The 15,511-nt window shown below is 52.5% G+C and overlaps 5 protein-coding genes across 5 annotated transcripts; all 5 read left to right on the top strand.

Annotated features, from left to right (window-relative positions):
• Nucleotides 1-637: 637 nt before the first annotated feature.
• On the top strand, nt 638-3,679 carry BD324DRAFT_654036 (kinase-like domain-containing protein; the record flags this gene model as incomplete). The annotated part of the gene is made up of 11 exons (XM_022018740.1): nt 638-826; nt 897-1,001; nt 1,085-1,201; nt 1,270-1,487; nt 1,542-1,643; nt 1,700-1,854; nt 1,906-2,200; nt 2,247-2,797; nt 2,849-3,255; nt 3,311-3,495; nt 3,547-3,679. The coding sequence occupies 11 exons, from the start codon at nt 638-640 to the stop codon at nt 3,677-3,679; spliced, it is 2,457 nt and encodes an 818-aa protein (XP_021867900.1).
• A 2,642-nt stretch (nt 3,680-6,321) lies between these two features.
• BD324DRAFT_584838 (hypothetical protein) lies at nt 6,322-6,744 on the top strand (the record flags this gene model as incomplete). The annotated part of the gene is made up of 2 exons (XM_022013711.1): nt 6,322-6,444; nt 6,502-6,744. 2 exons carry the CDS (start codon nt 6,322-6,324, stop codon nt 6,742-6,744), a joined length of 366 nt encoding a protein of 121 aa, XP_021867901.1.
• Nucleotides 6,745-7,953: 1,209 nt separating this feature from the next.
• BD324DRAFT_643880 (coiled-coil domain-containing protein 55-domain containing protein) lies at nt 7,954-9,390 on the top strand (the record flags this gene model as incomplete). The annotated part of the gene is made up of 3 exons (XM_022017574.1): nt 7,954-8,092; nt 8,150-8,608; nt 8,663-9,390. The coding sequence occupies 3 exons, from the start codon at nt 7,954-7,956 to the stop codon at nt 9,388-9,390; spliced, it is 1,326 nt and encodes a 441-aa protein (XP_021867902.1).
• A 536-nt stretch (nt 9,391-9,926) lies between these two features.
• BD324DRAFT_639425 (putative 5-methyltetrahydropteroyltriglutamate-homocysteine S-methyltransferase) lies at nt 9,927-13,163 on the top strand. Its single transcript, XM_022017229.1, has 11 exons — nt 9,927-10,097; nt 10,161-10,279; nt 10,331-10,437; nt 10,485-10,551; nt 10,603-11,640; nt 11,694-11,841; nt 11,890-12,045; nt 12,094-12,403; nt 12,453-12,559; nt 12,608-12,680; nt 12,736-13,163. The coding sequence occupies exons 1-11, from the start codon at nt 10,038-10,040 to the stop codon at nt 12,846-12,848; spliced, it is 2,298 nt and encodes a 765-aa protein (XP_021867903.1). The 5' UTR covers nt 9,927-10,037; the 3' UTR covers nt 12,849-13,163.
• Nucleotides 13,102-15,322, top strand: BD324DRAFT_639429 (P-loop containing nucleoside triphosphate hydrolase protein). Its single transcript, XM_022017230.1, has 2 exons — nt 13,102-13,843; nt 13,899-15,322. The coding sequence occupies exons 1-2, from the start codon at nt 13,461-13,463 to the stop codon at nt 15,289-15,291; spliced, it is 1,776 nt and encodes a 591-aa protein (XP_021867904.1). The 5' UTR covers nt 13,102-13,460; the 3' UTR covers nt 15,292-15,322.
• The last annotated feature ends 189 nt before the right edge of the window (nt 15,323-15,511 follow it).

Genomic DNA, 15,511 nt, shown 5'->3' on the forward strand with positions numbered 1-15,511 from the left:
AAGGAAACAGGACGTGTAATAACATCAAAGCGCATGGGTTGGTGGGGAAGAAAGTGTGGCACACAGGAAAGGCAATGCGTGAAAGCCATCGATGGATAGAGAGACATGGGAAAGGATGAAGGCATCGAGCGAAGGTTGAAGGCATCCACTCCTCTCTCTCTCTCTCCCCTCTGTTAGTGTACCAAATCAAAATGCATGTAACCCTCACATCTGTACGAGTTTGACCTGGACGATTCGCCCAACGTGACGGGATCAAAATTGGGAAAATCGCAACGCGAGTGACTTTTTTCCAAAAACCCTGAGAACTGTGGGATGGATGGATGGATGGGGTTGGAATCAACAACATTAATCCGATCATCATCATACTTCTTCTCATTCTCATTCTTCGATCCACCTGTTACTGATTGTCTTCTTTTGGGATCTTGAGTCGCGAGTCAGAGGGCACTGAGACGACCCTGTCAGGTGTTTGGATCATCCTGTAGCCCGTGGAGATCCTCGGAGCGCAAAAACATTCTCTGATCGACCAGCCTCATTATTAGCGTTCGTCATCCATCCTTCCTTCCTTCATTCCTTCACCGGCATTCAATACAGCTCCGCGATATCGACAGAGGTGCTCAGCCTGACTCGGCCATCCATCATGGTGAATGCAGGATACGCTGCCCCAGGTGTCGCCAGGGCCGCAGCAGTACCACCTCCACCACCCCCCGCGACTGCAGCTGCAGCTGAAAAGGTCAAAGAGGGGAAGTTTGTTCCGCCTTCACCACCGAGAGTCATCAAAGATAGGAATGGTGGATGGAGATATACACGTGTAGGCTTCTTGGGCGAGGTGAGTCGGGCCGCACCGCAGAGAATGACATGGGGGCTTTTCTCAACTGACTCGTACCCAACCCCCTCAGGGCGGATTCGCTCGAGTCTACGAAGTCCAAGATCAGAATGGAAACCATAAAGCCATCAAAGTGGTCGCAAAACAGTCTATACGATCAAAGAAAAACAAGACAAAGGTGGGTTGGGCTGGGTTGGGTTGGGTCAATCGCGACCTCGAGCTGTTCTTCAACGACGCGATGTGCTCATTTTCACCTCTTAGCTCTGGGCAGAAATCAAATTGCACCAAATGTTATCGCATCCTCATATAGTGGCGTTTGAAGACTGTTTCGAGGACGAGGAGAACGTTTACATGGTACTGGAGTTGTGCGAACATGGAGTGAGTCGATGTTCATCCTAAAACATTGGGTTAGCTGGCTCGCTCACCCATGGCGCCTTCTCTTCCAGAGCATGATGGACCTCTTGAGACGGCGGAAACGATATACAGAAGCTGAGACACGATACTACGTCCTTCAAATCATCGCTGCGTGTCAGTACATGCACTCCACCAATGTCATTCATCGAGATCTCAAATTGGGAAACTTGTTCTTGGACGCAGAAATGAATATAAAAGTTGGGGATTTCGGATTGGCAGCTTTGATAGAGAAGCCAGGCGATAGGAAAAAGTAGGGTCTTGGCGACGCGGTAGATTCTGATGACGTCCTGACGATCGACTTCAGGACAATCTGCGGGACGCCAAATTATATCGCCCCTGAGGTTCTGTTTGATACGGCCAATGGGCATTCGTTCGAGGTCGACGTATGGTCTGTCGGAGTCATCCTGTGAGTCCTCCACATTCCGGCACGAGCATAGTGCACTGCCTGACCGGTACGGGTAGATACACTCTGCTCATTGGTAAACCTCCATTTCAAACAAAAGACGTCAAAGCGATCTACAAGCGTATACGAGAGAACCGATACGACTTCCCTGAGGACAAGGCCATCTCAGATTCAGCCAAAGACCTCATTTCTACCATCCTCAACCCAAATCCAGGTGAGTGGATAGAGGCATCGACAAGGTTGGAAACTGATCATGAGTTATCAGACAAACGACCCACCCTTGATGCCATTTTAACCCACCCCTTCTTCCTCTCCGCTCCCTTCCCCGCTCAGATTCCTCTCACAGCCAACGATGTTGCGCCTGAATTCCGACATGTATCAAGCACGCAAAGTCGCCGGAACTTCCAGATGGCACTGCAACGTTCCAAGGTTGGCGTGACCTTGCCAATTCTTACGGATGCCACACGTCTAAAGACTGCATTGGGTCCGTCGATCCTGCAGCAGGAACGAGACTTCAAAATGGCGGTCCAACCCAACAGTCCGATCTCTGCTTTACTCACGTGCGTCATCCGACTGCGCGCACAATGCCATACTGACATTGCGTAGATCTGCACGTCAACCCTTGGTTCAAGCACCGACACAAATCAAAGAGCCATCCCTATTGCGCAAGCTCGAAGCCGCTGGCGCACATGCTACACTCAGTCCAGCTCGACGCGGGCACGCCAGTGTCAAACCTGGGTCCTCGCTAGGTCCAAATCGTCGTCATATGGATCGTTTGGGCGAAGAGGAGGCAGAGGAGATCATGGAGGAAGACGAGGAGGACGAAGGTATGCCTGGGCCTCATGAGCGAGAGGGTGTACATGATGATCCCCTTGCGAGAGAAAGAGAGGTGGCCAATCAAAAGGCTCGGATCGTCTCTGGTATGACGCCGCGAAAGGCAACAGCGGCACGGACAACAGAGGCACGAGCATCACCGAGACGGCCAATGTTGGCGCCTGCGAAGACCATGTCTGCTCTGTCACTGGGCCCTCCGAATGGATACGACGCGAAGCCGAGTGCACCGCTCGCGAAGCCTGTACAGAAGACTAGCTTGTTCGATGTGATTGCTCAGACTCTTGATACTGCCATGTCGTCCGAACGTCCGTTCAAGTCACCGCGTGAGTGCTAGTATGTGTCCCTTGGGCCTGAGCTGACGGTTGCCATTCCAGACATTGAGCCGAATCCTGAGGCGCCTCGCGTGTTTGTCATCTCTTGGCTCGACTACTGCACGAAGTATGGTATGGGATTCGCAATGACGGACGGGACGGTCAGTGTCCACTTCAACGACTCCACCTCTCTTGTCTGGGCACCTGGAAAGAAACACTTTGATCACGTTGAACCTGCCTCGAACGGGGAGATCATCCGACGCAACTATCCCATCGAAGAATACCCTCGGGACCTCAACAACAAGGTCTACTTGCTCAAGCATTTCGAAGGGTACATGTTGGAGCGCTTGGTCGGAAACTACGACTATGTGTACAGTGATCGAGAGTTGACAAAAGGCATGGTGTTCGTTACGAGGTACCTGCGGATGAAGCACGTCATCTTGTTCCGGCTGTCGAATGATGTCTTGCAGGTGGGTCGAGAGGCGCGTGCAGCCTGACTTGCGCCGGGCGCTCATATGCTCGCAGTTCAACTTTTACGACCACACCAAATTGATTTTATCCCGCGAGGGAAACGTGGTGTCGATCATTGACAAGTCTTACACCCTCCGAACTTGGAGCCTGGAAGCTCTGCTTACTCCACTGGCAGACGATGTGTCGCCCAGGGAGAGAAAGAGGATCGAAGGTGTTATTCATAAACTCAGCTATGCCAGGTGGGTTGAACCTTAATTCTCCTGAACGTTTATTGATCTGTCTCTCTACAGGGACGTTTTGCTCAAAATCCGATCTCATAGTACGAGCAAGCCTCGGCCGGAGGGTGGGGTTGGATCCGCACCTGTCTCAAAGACTGGCTCATCGCCAGTGAAGGAGAGGGATCTTAGGCCTATTAGGGGATAGGCGTTGATTTGGGGACGCACATGATGTGTGTGTCCCGCGAGCGAGCTGTTGGAATCTTGGAAGGGACGATGGATGGGACCAACGAGTCACGAACGTCATGAACGTCACGGACACCGATACGTATGCTGTAATTTAATGTTCTTGGGCGACCGACTGCATTTGCATTGACTATTCTGGTTACCACCATCAGGGGGGAGTTTGTGGATGCCATTATAGCTTGTACCCAGAGCGGAATCAAATTTCCGGGAAAATCAACAATCGAACATGGTTTTTGGGTCACAACAAATCAGTCATTAGTTGATTTTGAGGTCAATCAACATTGGTTCTTCTGGTCGTCGTCTGAGTTTCTTCGTGCACTCAGCCCAACCTGCGACAAGAGTGAGTCAAGCTGCATAGCTACTGTGACTGCAGCAACTGTCTGAGAAGTTCAAGGAGTGGGTTCGTGGGAGTGCAGGGGTCAATATCGGAGAGTTGGCGACACGCGACTGATTTCCAAAGTCTGGTGAGACAACATACCTACCTACCTATATGAAAATTACATGATTGATCTGGATGTCCCCCCGCTTTCACCCTATCAGGATCTCCAAGCAATGTCTTTACCCTCATCGATATCATACAATACAAGAAGTTCATCCAGTACCCGACTTGCTCAGACTTCTCTCGTATCCTCCGCTCGGACATTGGGACCAGCCCCTCCTCCGTTAGCAGCTCGAACTCGATCAAAGACGAGGATATCCATCTACACTGATCAATCATCGTCTTCAACTCATCGCACGCCTGATCAGAAGCATCGAAAGTCGACGACAACTACGACGAGTACTACTACTACTACTACAGCTACTCGCGCAGCTCTCGGTGATATGCCCATGAATACCTTTACGGAGCCTCTGAGGCTTGCTGGAAGTATGGGCGGCGGCGGCGGCGGCGGCGGCGACGGCGGTGGCGGCGGGAAACGGAAAGCAGTCGACGAGGATGAACGACCAATGAAAATGGCCCGAAAGGATTACAGCGTATCTCTTGTACCTGGATCCACCCAACGAACCAAATCACCTTTGAAGACCAAGACGAGTACACCGAAACGGATAGCCAAATTCTTTTCCTCACTCACACCTGGCAAATCAAAGATCCAACAACACCAACAACCACAACCTCCACCTCAAGCTGTACCGATGCCTGCTCGAGTCCTCCTTATTCCGAAGAAAGCGAGCTTCATGACGCCCAGTAGACCAAAGCCGATGGTCGGTAACGAAGCGATGGACGCCGGGGACTCGGAGGACTCTGATGACGATATCGGAGAAGAAGAAGCCAATTCATACGTCCCTCGACCCCCTACTCCTCCTAGACCGCATATTCAGACGGCCCGGACTCCTTCTGGTCCTATACTTCCGCCCAAAACAGCTTCATTCGTGATCTCACCACCTGTTCTTGCTCGAATCGAACCTGGCCCGTCCCCCGAGACTGATCTGTTCAGCCCCAAAAAGGAGCCTGCGCATGTCAGGGCCTCTCCTCAGGTCGATAGTCGGCGAGTTATTGCTAGACTCTCCTTCTCGCCCATCAAGGACGCCGCTCCTGCAGTCAGCATCACCAAGCCGAGTACAGGTGTGGCGGAACAACAAGAGCCACAAGGTTATGAAGAGCCGCAAGCACATGAAACCGTAAACAGAGCGGAACAGGAGAAGCCGACGGAGGATAAAGCTTCATCCGAAGTCATTGGATCAGCTTCCTTCCCGGACACAATAAGGTCCGAGACTGTCACCGATGGACCCTCCTTGACACAACGCCCGACTCCTGCCATCAATGGTCCGCCGCCCAGCCGTATTCCATCTGCTTCCAGATTACCCCGTTCGTCGGCTCCAACTGTTACATCCCTGCGTGCTCTGTCGGAACCTACGAAACCGCTCATTCGAGGGAGCATGCCGCCGCCTTCCGCCTTCCCAGGTCATCAAGGTGTCAGTCGACTCCCCTCAGCAATTGGCAAGGGTTTGCCATCAACCCTGACAAGCTCCTCGGGTATGACAACGACAGCTGCTTCCGTCAATCCCAAAGCATCGAGCTCGTCAGATAGTGAGGCTCTGCGCAAAATATCCTATCCTTCATCTCTTGGTTCAGGACACCCCTCCCGTCCGCCTAGCTATACGATCCCAGACACTCAACCGACCAGGAGCATCCTGAAACCGTCGCACGAATCTCAAGAGAACATTCGCCCTCCGCCGTCCTCTATCCCTCGGTTGGCTATTGCTCCACGCATAGTCTCCGAGCCGGTCACGCGAACACCGACCCTTCCGCCTCCCCGTCTCAGTGCGTCGACCACAGCCACGACGACCCGCGAAGGCATATCTGCCGAGACATCGGAATCATTAGCTGGGCTCTCCAGTGCCCTCAGCAAGCTCAAGACCAAGCGAGCAGTATCTATCTCTGTACCTCCCAAGCCAGCTATATCCATCGCGTCTACCTCGACATCCGCCCAGGCATCCCCCGAAGAGAAATCGACAGTGGGCTTTCGATCAACTTCCTCTCGAGTCGCGTCTATCCATCGACCTCGAGGATCAATACTGGATCCTGGTCATGCAGGGGACGAGTCGATGGTATCTGCCAACGGTGAAGAGGGAGGCGGTGTTGCCGACCGCTCACTTGCCGCTTTGATGGTCTCGTCTGGAGGGCAAGGCTGTATGAAGCGCGTCGTGGCATTTGTCGACGTTAGAACGGCGGAGGGAGACGAGGCGGGCGTGATCTTTTCCGACATGCTCAGGTCTCTCGGGGCTCGTGTGAGTCATCATGAAGTAGCTAAGCAGTGACCTCTGGGCTGATCTCTCTTGTCGCAGGTCATTTCTAGACTGACGGACAATGTCACTCATGTCATTTACAAGTCCGGCAGACAGACCACTTTGAGCTGGTGGAGACGGCAGGACGAGGAGACCCGACCTTTCATTGTGGGTATAGGGTGGGTCACCAAGAGCAAAGAGAAGGGGGAAAAGCTGGACGAGGGGGCGTTTGCAGTCAATGTGGAGGATGAGGATGTGTTTTCAAAGGTGAGCAAGCGTGAGCGGATGCAGGAGGCATGCTGACGGTGTCTTGCAGAGGAGAAAGTCTATGGAGCCTAGGATGTTGTCAGGGAACTATCAGAGACCTGTACTAGGCAGTGGGTTGTATGGACTGGCTTGGCCTTGGAAACGTTGCTGACTCTGGCTAGGTGCAGATAAGAGTTTGAACGCCAATGCTTTGAAGAGACGGTCAATGATCCATGCTCGTAGGTGCAATGGACCCATCAGTGAAATCAGTCTGACATGTATGGTTCAGCTCTGGTAGGGTCGCCATTAAAAAAGGCGTCCATCGGAAAGATAGTTTGAGATTGCAGCAAGGACAGCAGGAGATCTTGTGTCGATAAGTGGTGCAGATTTCAGTGGACTTATGATCAGCATGCGACGAGATGATGACATGAATCGAGGTATTTCGATAGGGATATGCACAACGTCAAAGGGTCCAAGAATGATAACTGTACAAGAGCGCGTCCGTGTCTATGTGTCGGGTCGGGTCGTGTCGAGTCTCAGGGGGTAAGCTACCATCGTATCGATAAGAGGAATGTACTTCGCGGAGAGGTCAGAGAGATTCCCACCGAGTTCAAACCAGTCTCGAGGGGTCCAAGCCTAGGTATGGTAGTTCCAGTGTTTGCCTATACTGAGCGACCATCGTTTGCCTAATTGTGTATCAGCGATGTCGAGGGCAATGCGCTAAGAGGCGACACAAGCGAGCTTTGAATCAGAGACAACTGGATACTGACCATGTATGTTCAAGCGGACGAACTAGGTTCAAATGGTCAGAAGCTAATTCACATACGATCCAGTCCACCATCACTCACGCCTGGAATGATCGGTATGCTCTTGTTATCTGTAAAGAGGATTCAGAACTGTTGGTTCGAAGCTGAATACTCACATGTCCAACCCATGTTTTGAAGCGGCGAAAAGGAGACTGAAGACAGGGTAGAGAAAGTCTTGGGTCTTGAATACCGGCTCGAAGGTGCACAAAGATGTGTTCCTGCAATGACCTAAGTGCCGAAGTGGCCCCTTTCGGTTGCTCAGGCTGGACGAAGATGAAGGTCTCAATCCAACCTATATCTCAATCATCACAGCTTCCCGCCTGAAACGTTCCTGTCCTGAACAACAAGCAGCCACGTGGTGATATTATGTAAGAAAGTTGCCACTCGAAGCTGTTCGCTGGCTCAAAAGCCTTCAACGTTATTTATGCAAACGCTTCGTCTTGCCTTATTTGACTTCAGCATGACTGACCCGGGGACGAAGATATCCTTCGCTTTTGGCGGAGCAGGTAATCATCATGGAGCTTCTAGCAGCTCTGGATCAGCCGCAGCGCCCATGTCGAACATGGCAAAGCTGCTAGCACAAGCTCAAGCCAAAAGTAGTGGCTCGGGCTCTGGCTCTGGACAGAGCAAGAAGGCCGCCACCGTGAAGACTAAAGCTCCCGCCGGCAATCTGTTCGGAGACGATGATGACGAAGATAGTGGACGACAATCAGGACCTAGCCTAGCTGGTCCTTCGAAGCCTCAGGCAACGAGACCAGGAGAAAAGAAACCCATCTCTCGAGCTGAAAGACGCGCACAGGAGGAAGCGCTGCGAGTTGATGCGACAGTCTTCGACTATGATGGCGTATATGATGGGATGAAAGCTGCTGAACGAGAAATTGAAAGGGCAAAGAAGGAAGAGACGGCCGAGCGGAAACCTAAATACACTGAGAGTTTTCTGGCTGCGGCTCAGACTCGGAAGCTGGATCGACTGAGAGCGGAGGAGAAAATGTTACAGTTGGAGCGGGAGAAAGAGGGCGGACAATTCGATGATAAGGACAAGTTTGTTACCGAGGCGTATAAGAAACAGATGGAGGAGGTCAGAAAGGCCGAAGAGGAGGAAAGGATACGAGAGGGTGAGTGGGAATGTGCCGTATTCGAACGCATGGGTTGTGCTGACCGTCCTACAGAGGAAATCAGAAAGAGCAAGAAAGGGACTGGACTCAGTGCATTCTATCAGACAATGCTGGATGATGATTCGAAGAGGCACGCTGCCGCTGTGGCTGCGGCGCACGGGTCGACGGACTCTGGACCAAACCTGTCTATTCGACCCCCAACTCAACCGGACTACGAACCTGAAGTCGAGTATGATCCTTTTCTCGCTCAAGAGGCGAGAGCGAGACAGACCGGGACGGAGGCGTCGGGCTCCTCTTCGCAGAGGAACGCAGGGACGACCTCTACATCTGAGGACACTGGTAAAGAAGTTGTGATCAATGACGATGGCGAGGTGGTCGACAAACGATCACTCTTGAAAGCCGGTCTCAACATCATGAAGAAGCCTTCCGCCAACCTTCCAGACTCTCTTCTCACATCTCAACGCTCGGGACAGACGATGGACGGTCCATACAAATCACGGGCAGTGGGAACCGCAGCTTCGTATCAAGAGCGCATGGAACGAGAGAGAAAACGATTGGCAGAGGAATTGAAGCGGGATGCAGAGAGGAAGAAGGAAGCTGAAGAAGAAGCTCAACGGGCAGAAGAAGAAGCTGCGAGGAAGAGAAGAGAGGGTAACGATGGGGAAGCAATGAAGAAGAGAGAAGAAGCGAGATTAAGATTCTTGGAACGAAAGAGGGCAAGAGAGCAGGAGCAGGAAGAAAAGAGCAAAAAGGCAAAAAAGGATGAGGAAGATGACAGTTGAGCAGGAGATCCCAAGTGATGCAGCATTCTACACGGGAACGCAAAATTCTCGCTCGAAACGAATCGCCATTGTCCTGTGTACCGTACCCCGTCGAGCGAGGCAACACCTGCCCAGCAGTGATCCGTCAAGCGATGGACGACAAGGGTATTCAGGAGAACAGAGAGATATAATAAGGCATGTAACGCCTTTGGCATCGTCCTCGTCCGTGCATTCAACCTTCGCTAGACCAGCATGTTGGAGAGCAGTCATGAAAAGATGCAGGCAAGCGAAACCCCAGTGCTTTGTCTGTGACCCGTCTGTAGAAGCGATCTGCACGGACGCCGTCATGAAGTCAAAAAGAAAGTGCTTTCAAGCGCCTGAGATTCCATATAATCCTCCTCCGCGATGCCTTCGTCGAAATAGCGGTAGTATCTGCCACATCCAGCAATCGTCACGTGTGTGATAAGATCGCAACAAAGCGCCACGTCATATCCGAAGGGGGCCGCTGCTCTCCGATCACCTCAGCGTTGGAAAAAGAAAAAAGTTGTGAACGCCAACTCCCCCCATAATAAATATATATTCCACGTCCATCCATCTTGTTCTCTTCTCCATTCTCCCCCTTCTCTCTCATCCCAAAAGTACCATCCATACGTTTTCAAACAGCAAGAATGGTCAAATCAGCCGTCCTCGGATACCCACGTATCGGCGTGGGTAGATCCATGAAGAAGGTGCGTCGATTCTAGTGTTGCCGGCACTCCCGCATCTCGATCCGTACTCATCTGTAACGTCAGATCATCGAGTCCTACTGGGCTGGAAACGCTTCTGCCGAGCAGCTCCAGGAGACTGCCAAGAGCGTCAGGAAGGAGCGATGGGAGACCATCAAGAACGCCGGTGTGGACATCATCCCAAGGTGAGGCAGATCCTCGCTTATACTCGTTCCGCATTGACACGTTTTTCACAGCGGAGAGTTCACTCTCTACGACCAACTCCTCGACCACTCTTACAACTTTGGCGTCATCCCTGAGCGATATGCCTCTCAGCAGCTCAACGGTCTTGACACCTACTTTGGTGAGAGGTGTCTCTCGTTGAGCCGGATTGAACGCTGACTTTCACAGCCATGGGCCGTGGTCGACAGGACAAGGCCAAGGGTGTCGATGTCGTCGCTTGCGAAATGGGCAAGTAGTGAGTACAGCAGGTCCAAGGGTCTCTGTCCCGCCGCTGACAACTACCCAGCTTTGACTCCAACTACCACGTTGTCAAAGTCCCTCACGCCCCCAACACCGAGTTCAAGCTCAACCAAAACCAGCAACTCGCTGAATACGAAGAGGCCAAGGCTCTCGGAATCATCACTCGACCCGTCATCTTTGGTCCCATCACCTACCTCTCCCTCGTCGCCAAGTCCCGTGAGGCTCCCGCCGACTTTGAGCCCCTCTCCTTGCTCGACAAGCTCCTCCCAGTCTACAAGGAGCTCCTTTCTCAGCTCAAGGGAGCTGGTGTCGAGCACGTCCAGATTGACGAGCCCATCCTTGTCCTTGACAAGGCCGAGGCTTGGGGATCCGAGTACAAGAAGGTTTACGAGGCCTTGGCACCTGTCGCTCCTAAGATCACCATCACCTCTTCCTACGGCCGAGTTGGCAAGAGCATCGAGTACCTGAAGTCTTTGCCCATCTACGCCCTCCACCTCGACTTGGACCGTGAGCCCAAGCAGCTCGACGAAGTCCTCGCTGCTCTCAAGTCCACCGACATCAACATTGAGCTCGGTCTCGTGTCCGGACGAAACATCTGGAAGACCGATCTCAAGGCCGCCAAGGCTCTCGCCGAAAAGGCTGTCTCCGAGCTCAGCTCTGAGCGAGTCAACGTTTCCACCTCATCTTCCCTTCTCCACACCCCTATCTCCGTCAAGGTCGAGAAGAAGCTCACTTCTGAGCAATTGAGCTGGCTCTCGTTTGCCGAGGAGAAGTGCGAAGAGGTCGCCGCTCTTGCACAAGCTCTCAACGGAAAGGAGTCTTCCCTCTTTGAGCAGAACACCAAGGACATCGCCGCCCGAAGAGAATTCGAGCGAAGCTCGGACTCTGCTGTCCGAGACCGAGTCGCCTCGATCTCTGAGGAGATGCTTTCCCGAAAGTCTCCTTTCGCTACCCGACGAGAGGCTCAGAAGAAGCACCTCAACTTGCCCAAGTTCCCCACCACCACCATCGGATCTTTCCCTCAGACCAAGGAAATCCGACAAGCCCGTGCCAAGTTCACCAAGGGCGAGATCACCAAGGAGGAGTGAGTGACTTTAAAGTACGCTTGGCGTGAATTCTTGCTAACTTCCATAACAGGTACGAAAAGGCTATGGAGGCCGAGATCCAGAACGCTGTCGACTTCCAGACCAAGGTCGGCCTCGACTTGTTTGTTCACGGTGAACCCGAGCGAAACGACATGGTCCAGTACTTTGGAGAACAGCTCAACGGATTCATCTTCACTCAGGTGAGCCAGCTCATCGTCAATCTAACGCGCGCGCTGACCCTTGGCTAGCTTGGATGGGTTCAATCTTACGGTTCCCGATACGTCCGACCTCCTATCGTCGTCTCGGATGTCTCCCGACCCTCCCCTATGACCGTTCGATGGTCCGCCTACGCTCAGAGCCTCACCGACAAGCCCATGAAGGGAATGTTGACTGGACCTGTCACCGTGAGCTCGAGTGCAGATCAATCGAAAGAAAATACTGACGTTCTGCAGATCCTCAACTGGTCTTTCCCCCGTGCGGATGTCTCCAAGGAGGTTCAATCCAAACAGCTCGCTCTCGCCCTCCGAGACGAAGTCGTTGACCTTGCCAACGCCGGTATCAAGGCCATTCAAGTCGATGAGCCTGCCATCCGAGAGGGTCTCCCCCTGCGAAAGGCCGACTGGGACAACTACCTCACCTGGGCAGTCGACTCTTTCCGTCTCTCCACCTCTGGAGTCGGAGACGACACTCAGGTCCACTCCCACTTCTGCTACTCTGACTTTGGAGACATTTTCCCCTCCATCCAGCGATTGGATGCCGATGGTGAGTCAACACTTCACGCCTGCAGGGCTTCGTTGCTGAATGCTGGCAGTCATCTCCATCGAGGCTTCCAAGGCCGACCTCAAGCTTCTCGACGTCTTCAAGTCGTACGGCTACTCCAACGAGATCGGACCTGGTGTCTACGACATTCACTCTCCTGTAAGTTGCTCATCAGGCCCGAAGATACAGTTCTGACATCGTCTGTAGCGTGTTCCTGGTGAGCAGGAGATCAAGGACCGACTTGAGGCCATGGCCAAGGTTTTGCCTGCCGATAACCTGAGTGAGCTAGCTCCATTTGGCCTCGAGCTGTAGACAACAGCTAATAGTACTTTCAGTCGTCAACCCTGACTGTGGTCTCAAGACCCGAGGCTGGAAGGAGACCGAGGAGTCCCTCTCCAACTTGGTCGCTGCCGCTCGATGGGCTCGATCCAGCCTCGTCACTGCCTAAGTGCGCGAGTGTCCTTCCCGGAAAGAAATAAGAGGTTTCAACAGCCTTGTCCCAACCCAATAGAGTTCTGTGTTTCTGGTCACTCCATTCGATCACCCATCATTGTACATACCATCTAGTCCAAATATACCCTCTACAACACCACCCACAATCGAACCTTTTCTATCACGATCCTACTCCCAATATAACAAGGAGAATGACAACGAGTCTAGACTGCCAGCGGCGCAGGTTGTGAAGGAGGAGGAAGAGTAGCAGCAGTAGTCGCATAGATACAGTAGGAATAAAGCAAAAGAAATGAAAGTCTGTTCAACCGGAAAAATAATCACCGGAAGCAAAGTCTCCGAAACCAGTCGCGTCGAAGTTGTGTCATGTTGAGGACACTGTCTCCTTTCATCTGTTGGCAATGGACCAGACGTTGAGGAAAGGACGCATATCATGGCCACGGTAGTAGATCACTTCCCGTCTCGCCCTCTATGTCCTTCGCCGCGTTTCCATTGGACTCTGTCGGCTTGACGCCTCATCAGCTAGCGGCATGTACACGAGGTGAGATCGATAGACTTCCCTTCGAGTCCGCATAGGTTGTTTGAGGTCTTGGGAGGAAATTGACGACCTATGCTAGCTGGATTGTCTACCGCAACGGATATACTCACGCCATCGCCTGCAGAGCTCAATCGGAAGCTCAAATTCCACAAGCTTGAAGCGGTGCATGCGCTAGTGGATGCCGTTAGCCGAGGTATATCGCCGGTCACTGGGAGACTCGATGAATTGCTGGATGCTGAGGCGCGATTTGGGCTTGTGAGATATGGAAGTGAGGAAGCGGGACCTTCGAGGTCATTGAGAGATGGCCGAAACGAGCAGGAAGGCTTAGAGAATCCGGATTCTCTTGTTCTGACGTGGGGTCAAGGTGATTGGGTCGGGACTGGAGATGCGGAGTTTGATCTGGCTCTAGGTGGTGGTTTGAGAATAGGGACCATCACAGAAATTACTGGAGAGAGGTGGGATATCAATGAACAGCCATCGTGAGGCCACGACTGATGCCTGGTCCTGCAGTGCCGCTGGGAAATCTCACTTGACGCTCTCATTAGCCATCACGGCTCAGCTGTCGGCCTGCACTACTCGGCCTGGAGGTGTCTTACTGCTTGCTTCAGAGAGGGAGATCTCGACAGATCGACTGGTACAGTTGGCAAAGACGACGCTAGCGAAGAGCAATGACAACAGGGATCGCCCCAATGTGAAATCCTTACTTGACAATGTTCTTACTTGTCAGGTGAACGATGTAGAATCGCTCGAGCATGCTCTATCATACAAAGTGCCTATGATGCTGGAGTCGAGGTCGACAATCAACCATTCAGCCTCGACAGATCAGCGTCCTGGCGATACCGCCACGAGCGCTACCCGACCTAGCTCGCATACACCGATCCGACTCCTCATCATTGACTCGTTGACTGCGCTGGTCAGAGGATCCGATACGTATGGTCAGAACAGTACGGCTGGTCTTACACTTCGTTCTCGACATCTATGCTCTATATCGGACAAGCTCAAAGCCCTTGCTGCGCAATTCAAATTAGCCATAGCAGTCGTCAACCAGGTCTCGGACGTTTTTGCTCGACCCCCACCGCTGCCCAGCTCTCTCGCGAATGGATCTCAAAAATCTTCCCAATTATCTCAATATTATTCCGACTATCCTGAACCGCCTATGCTCTACGCTACCCAGGCCCGATGGTTCTCTGGGCAGAGTGACACGTTACTCAAGGAAGCCAGTCTGGGCATAGTATGGGCCAATGCTGTCAATGTCCGAATCATGATGTCACGGACGGGCCGACGACGATTGCTGAATCAGGAGGACCTTCAGCCCATTTCGAGGAAGAAGCTTCGAGAGCAGATGGTGCGGAAACAAGAGACCCTCGCAGTGTCTCAACAGAGTGGCTCCGCACTAGCTCTGGATGCACACGATATGGGCTTGATGGTCGATGTAGATGCTGTCAAACCGACCTTGATCAGGAGATTCCATGTGGTCTTTTCGCCATTCGCTCCGCCCAGTACAGTAGATTATGTCATCACACCCAGTGGGATACACGCCTTGCCGGAGAGCTATCGGTTGCTGCAGACACAAAAGAAGAGCAAGAACCGAAAACGGAGATCCGAGCAGATAGATGACGAAGATGTAGAAGAGGACGAAGAGGGCGATGGACGCGATCAAGTACCTTTAAATGCGACTAAAGCCGCTCAGGGTATCAGCGGCGACGTGGATGACGGTATAGTGCCCGGCTCAGATGACTTGTACGCCGAGGTATTCGATGACTTGGGAGACGTCCCGCCTGAATTCTGGGATGGAACGTGGGATGAGCGAGCGTTGGATTATAATGGTGTAGAGAGTCAAGATAGGGCCGCTGTGAGAGTGCTAGACGCTGGTGTTGTTGTATCTCATCCTGAGGGCATGTAGGCATTACATTGAAGATGGAGCGAGCGCGGTGCCAGTCCCGATTTTTTAAATGTCCGTTACCCGGCGAAGTCGTGTCGATCTCACCTCCATTTCTTATTCTGTAGTAGTATTGAGCATCAGCGATTGAAGTACATTTGAGCATGACGAAGCGCACTTGAGACATTTGGGCTGTCCTGATCGGAGCGATCGTGCTTGACGGTTCAAATGGTCAAATCAGGTA

This window comes from Kockovaella imperatae (genome assembly GCF_002102565.1).
Source record: "Kockovaella imperatae strain NRRL Y-17943 chromosome Unknown BD324scaffold_19, whole genome shotgun sequence".
Taxonomy (NCBI): Eukaryota; Fungi; Basidiomycota; class Tremellomycetes; order Tremellales; family Cuniculitremaceae; genus Kockovaella; species Kockovaella imperatae.

Bases quoted from the DNA above. Each gene is read 5' to 3' on its own strand.
- BD324DRAFT_639429 (XM_022017230.1), top strand. From the start codon at position 13,461: ATGCTAGCTGGATTGTCTACCGCAACGGATATACTCACGCCATCGCCT. The intron at 13,844-13,898 runs GTGGGATATCAA...CTGGTCCTGCAG, and splicing joins ACAGAAATTACTGGAGAGAG to TGCCGCTGGGAAATCTCACT.
- BD324DRAFT_639425 (XM_022017229.1), top strand. From the start codon at position 10,038: ATGGTCAAATCAGCCGTCCTCGGATACCCACGTATCGGCGTGGGTAGA. The intron at 10,098-10,160 runs GTGCGTCGATTC...CTGTAACGTCAG, and splicing joins TGGGTAGATCCATGAAGAAG to ATCATCGAGTCCTACTGGGC. The intron at 12,560-12,607 runs GTAAGTTGCTCA...CATCGTCTGTAG, and splicing joins TCTACGACATTCACTCTCCT to CGTGTTCCTGGTGAGCAGGA.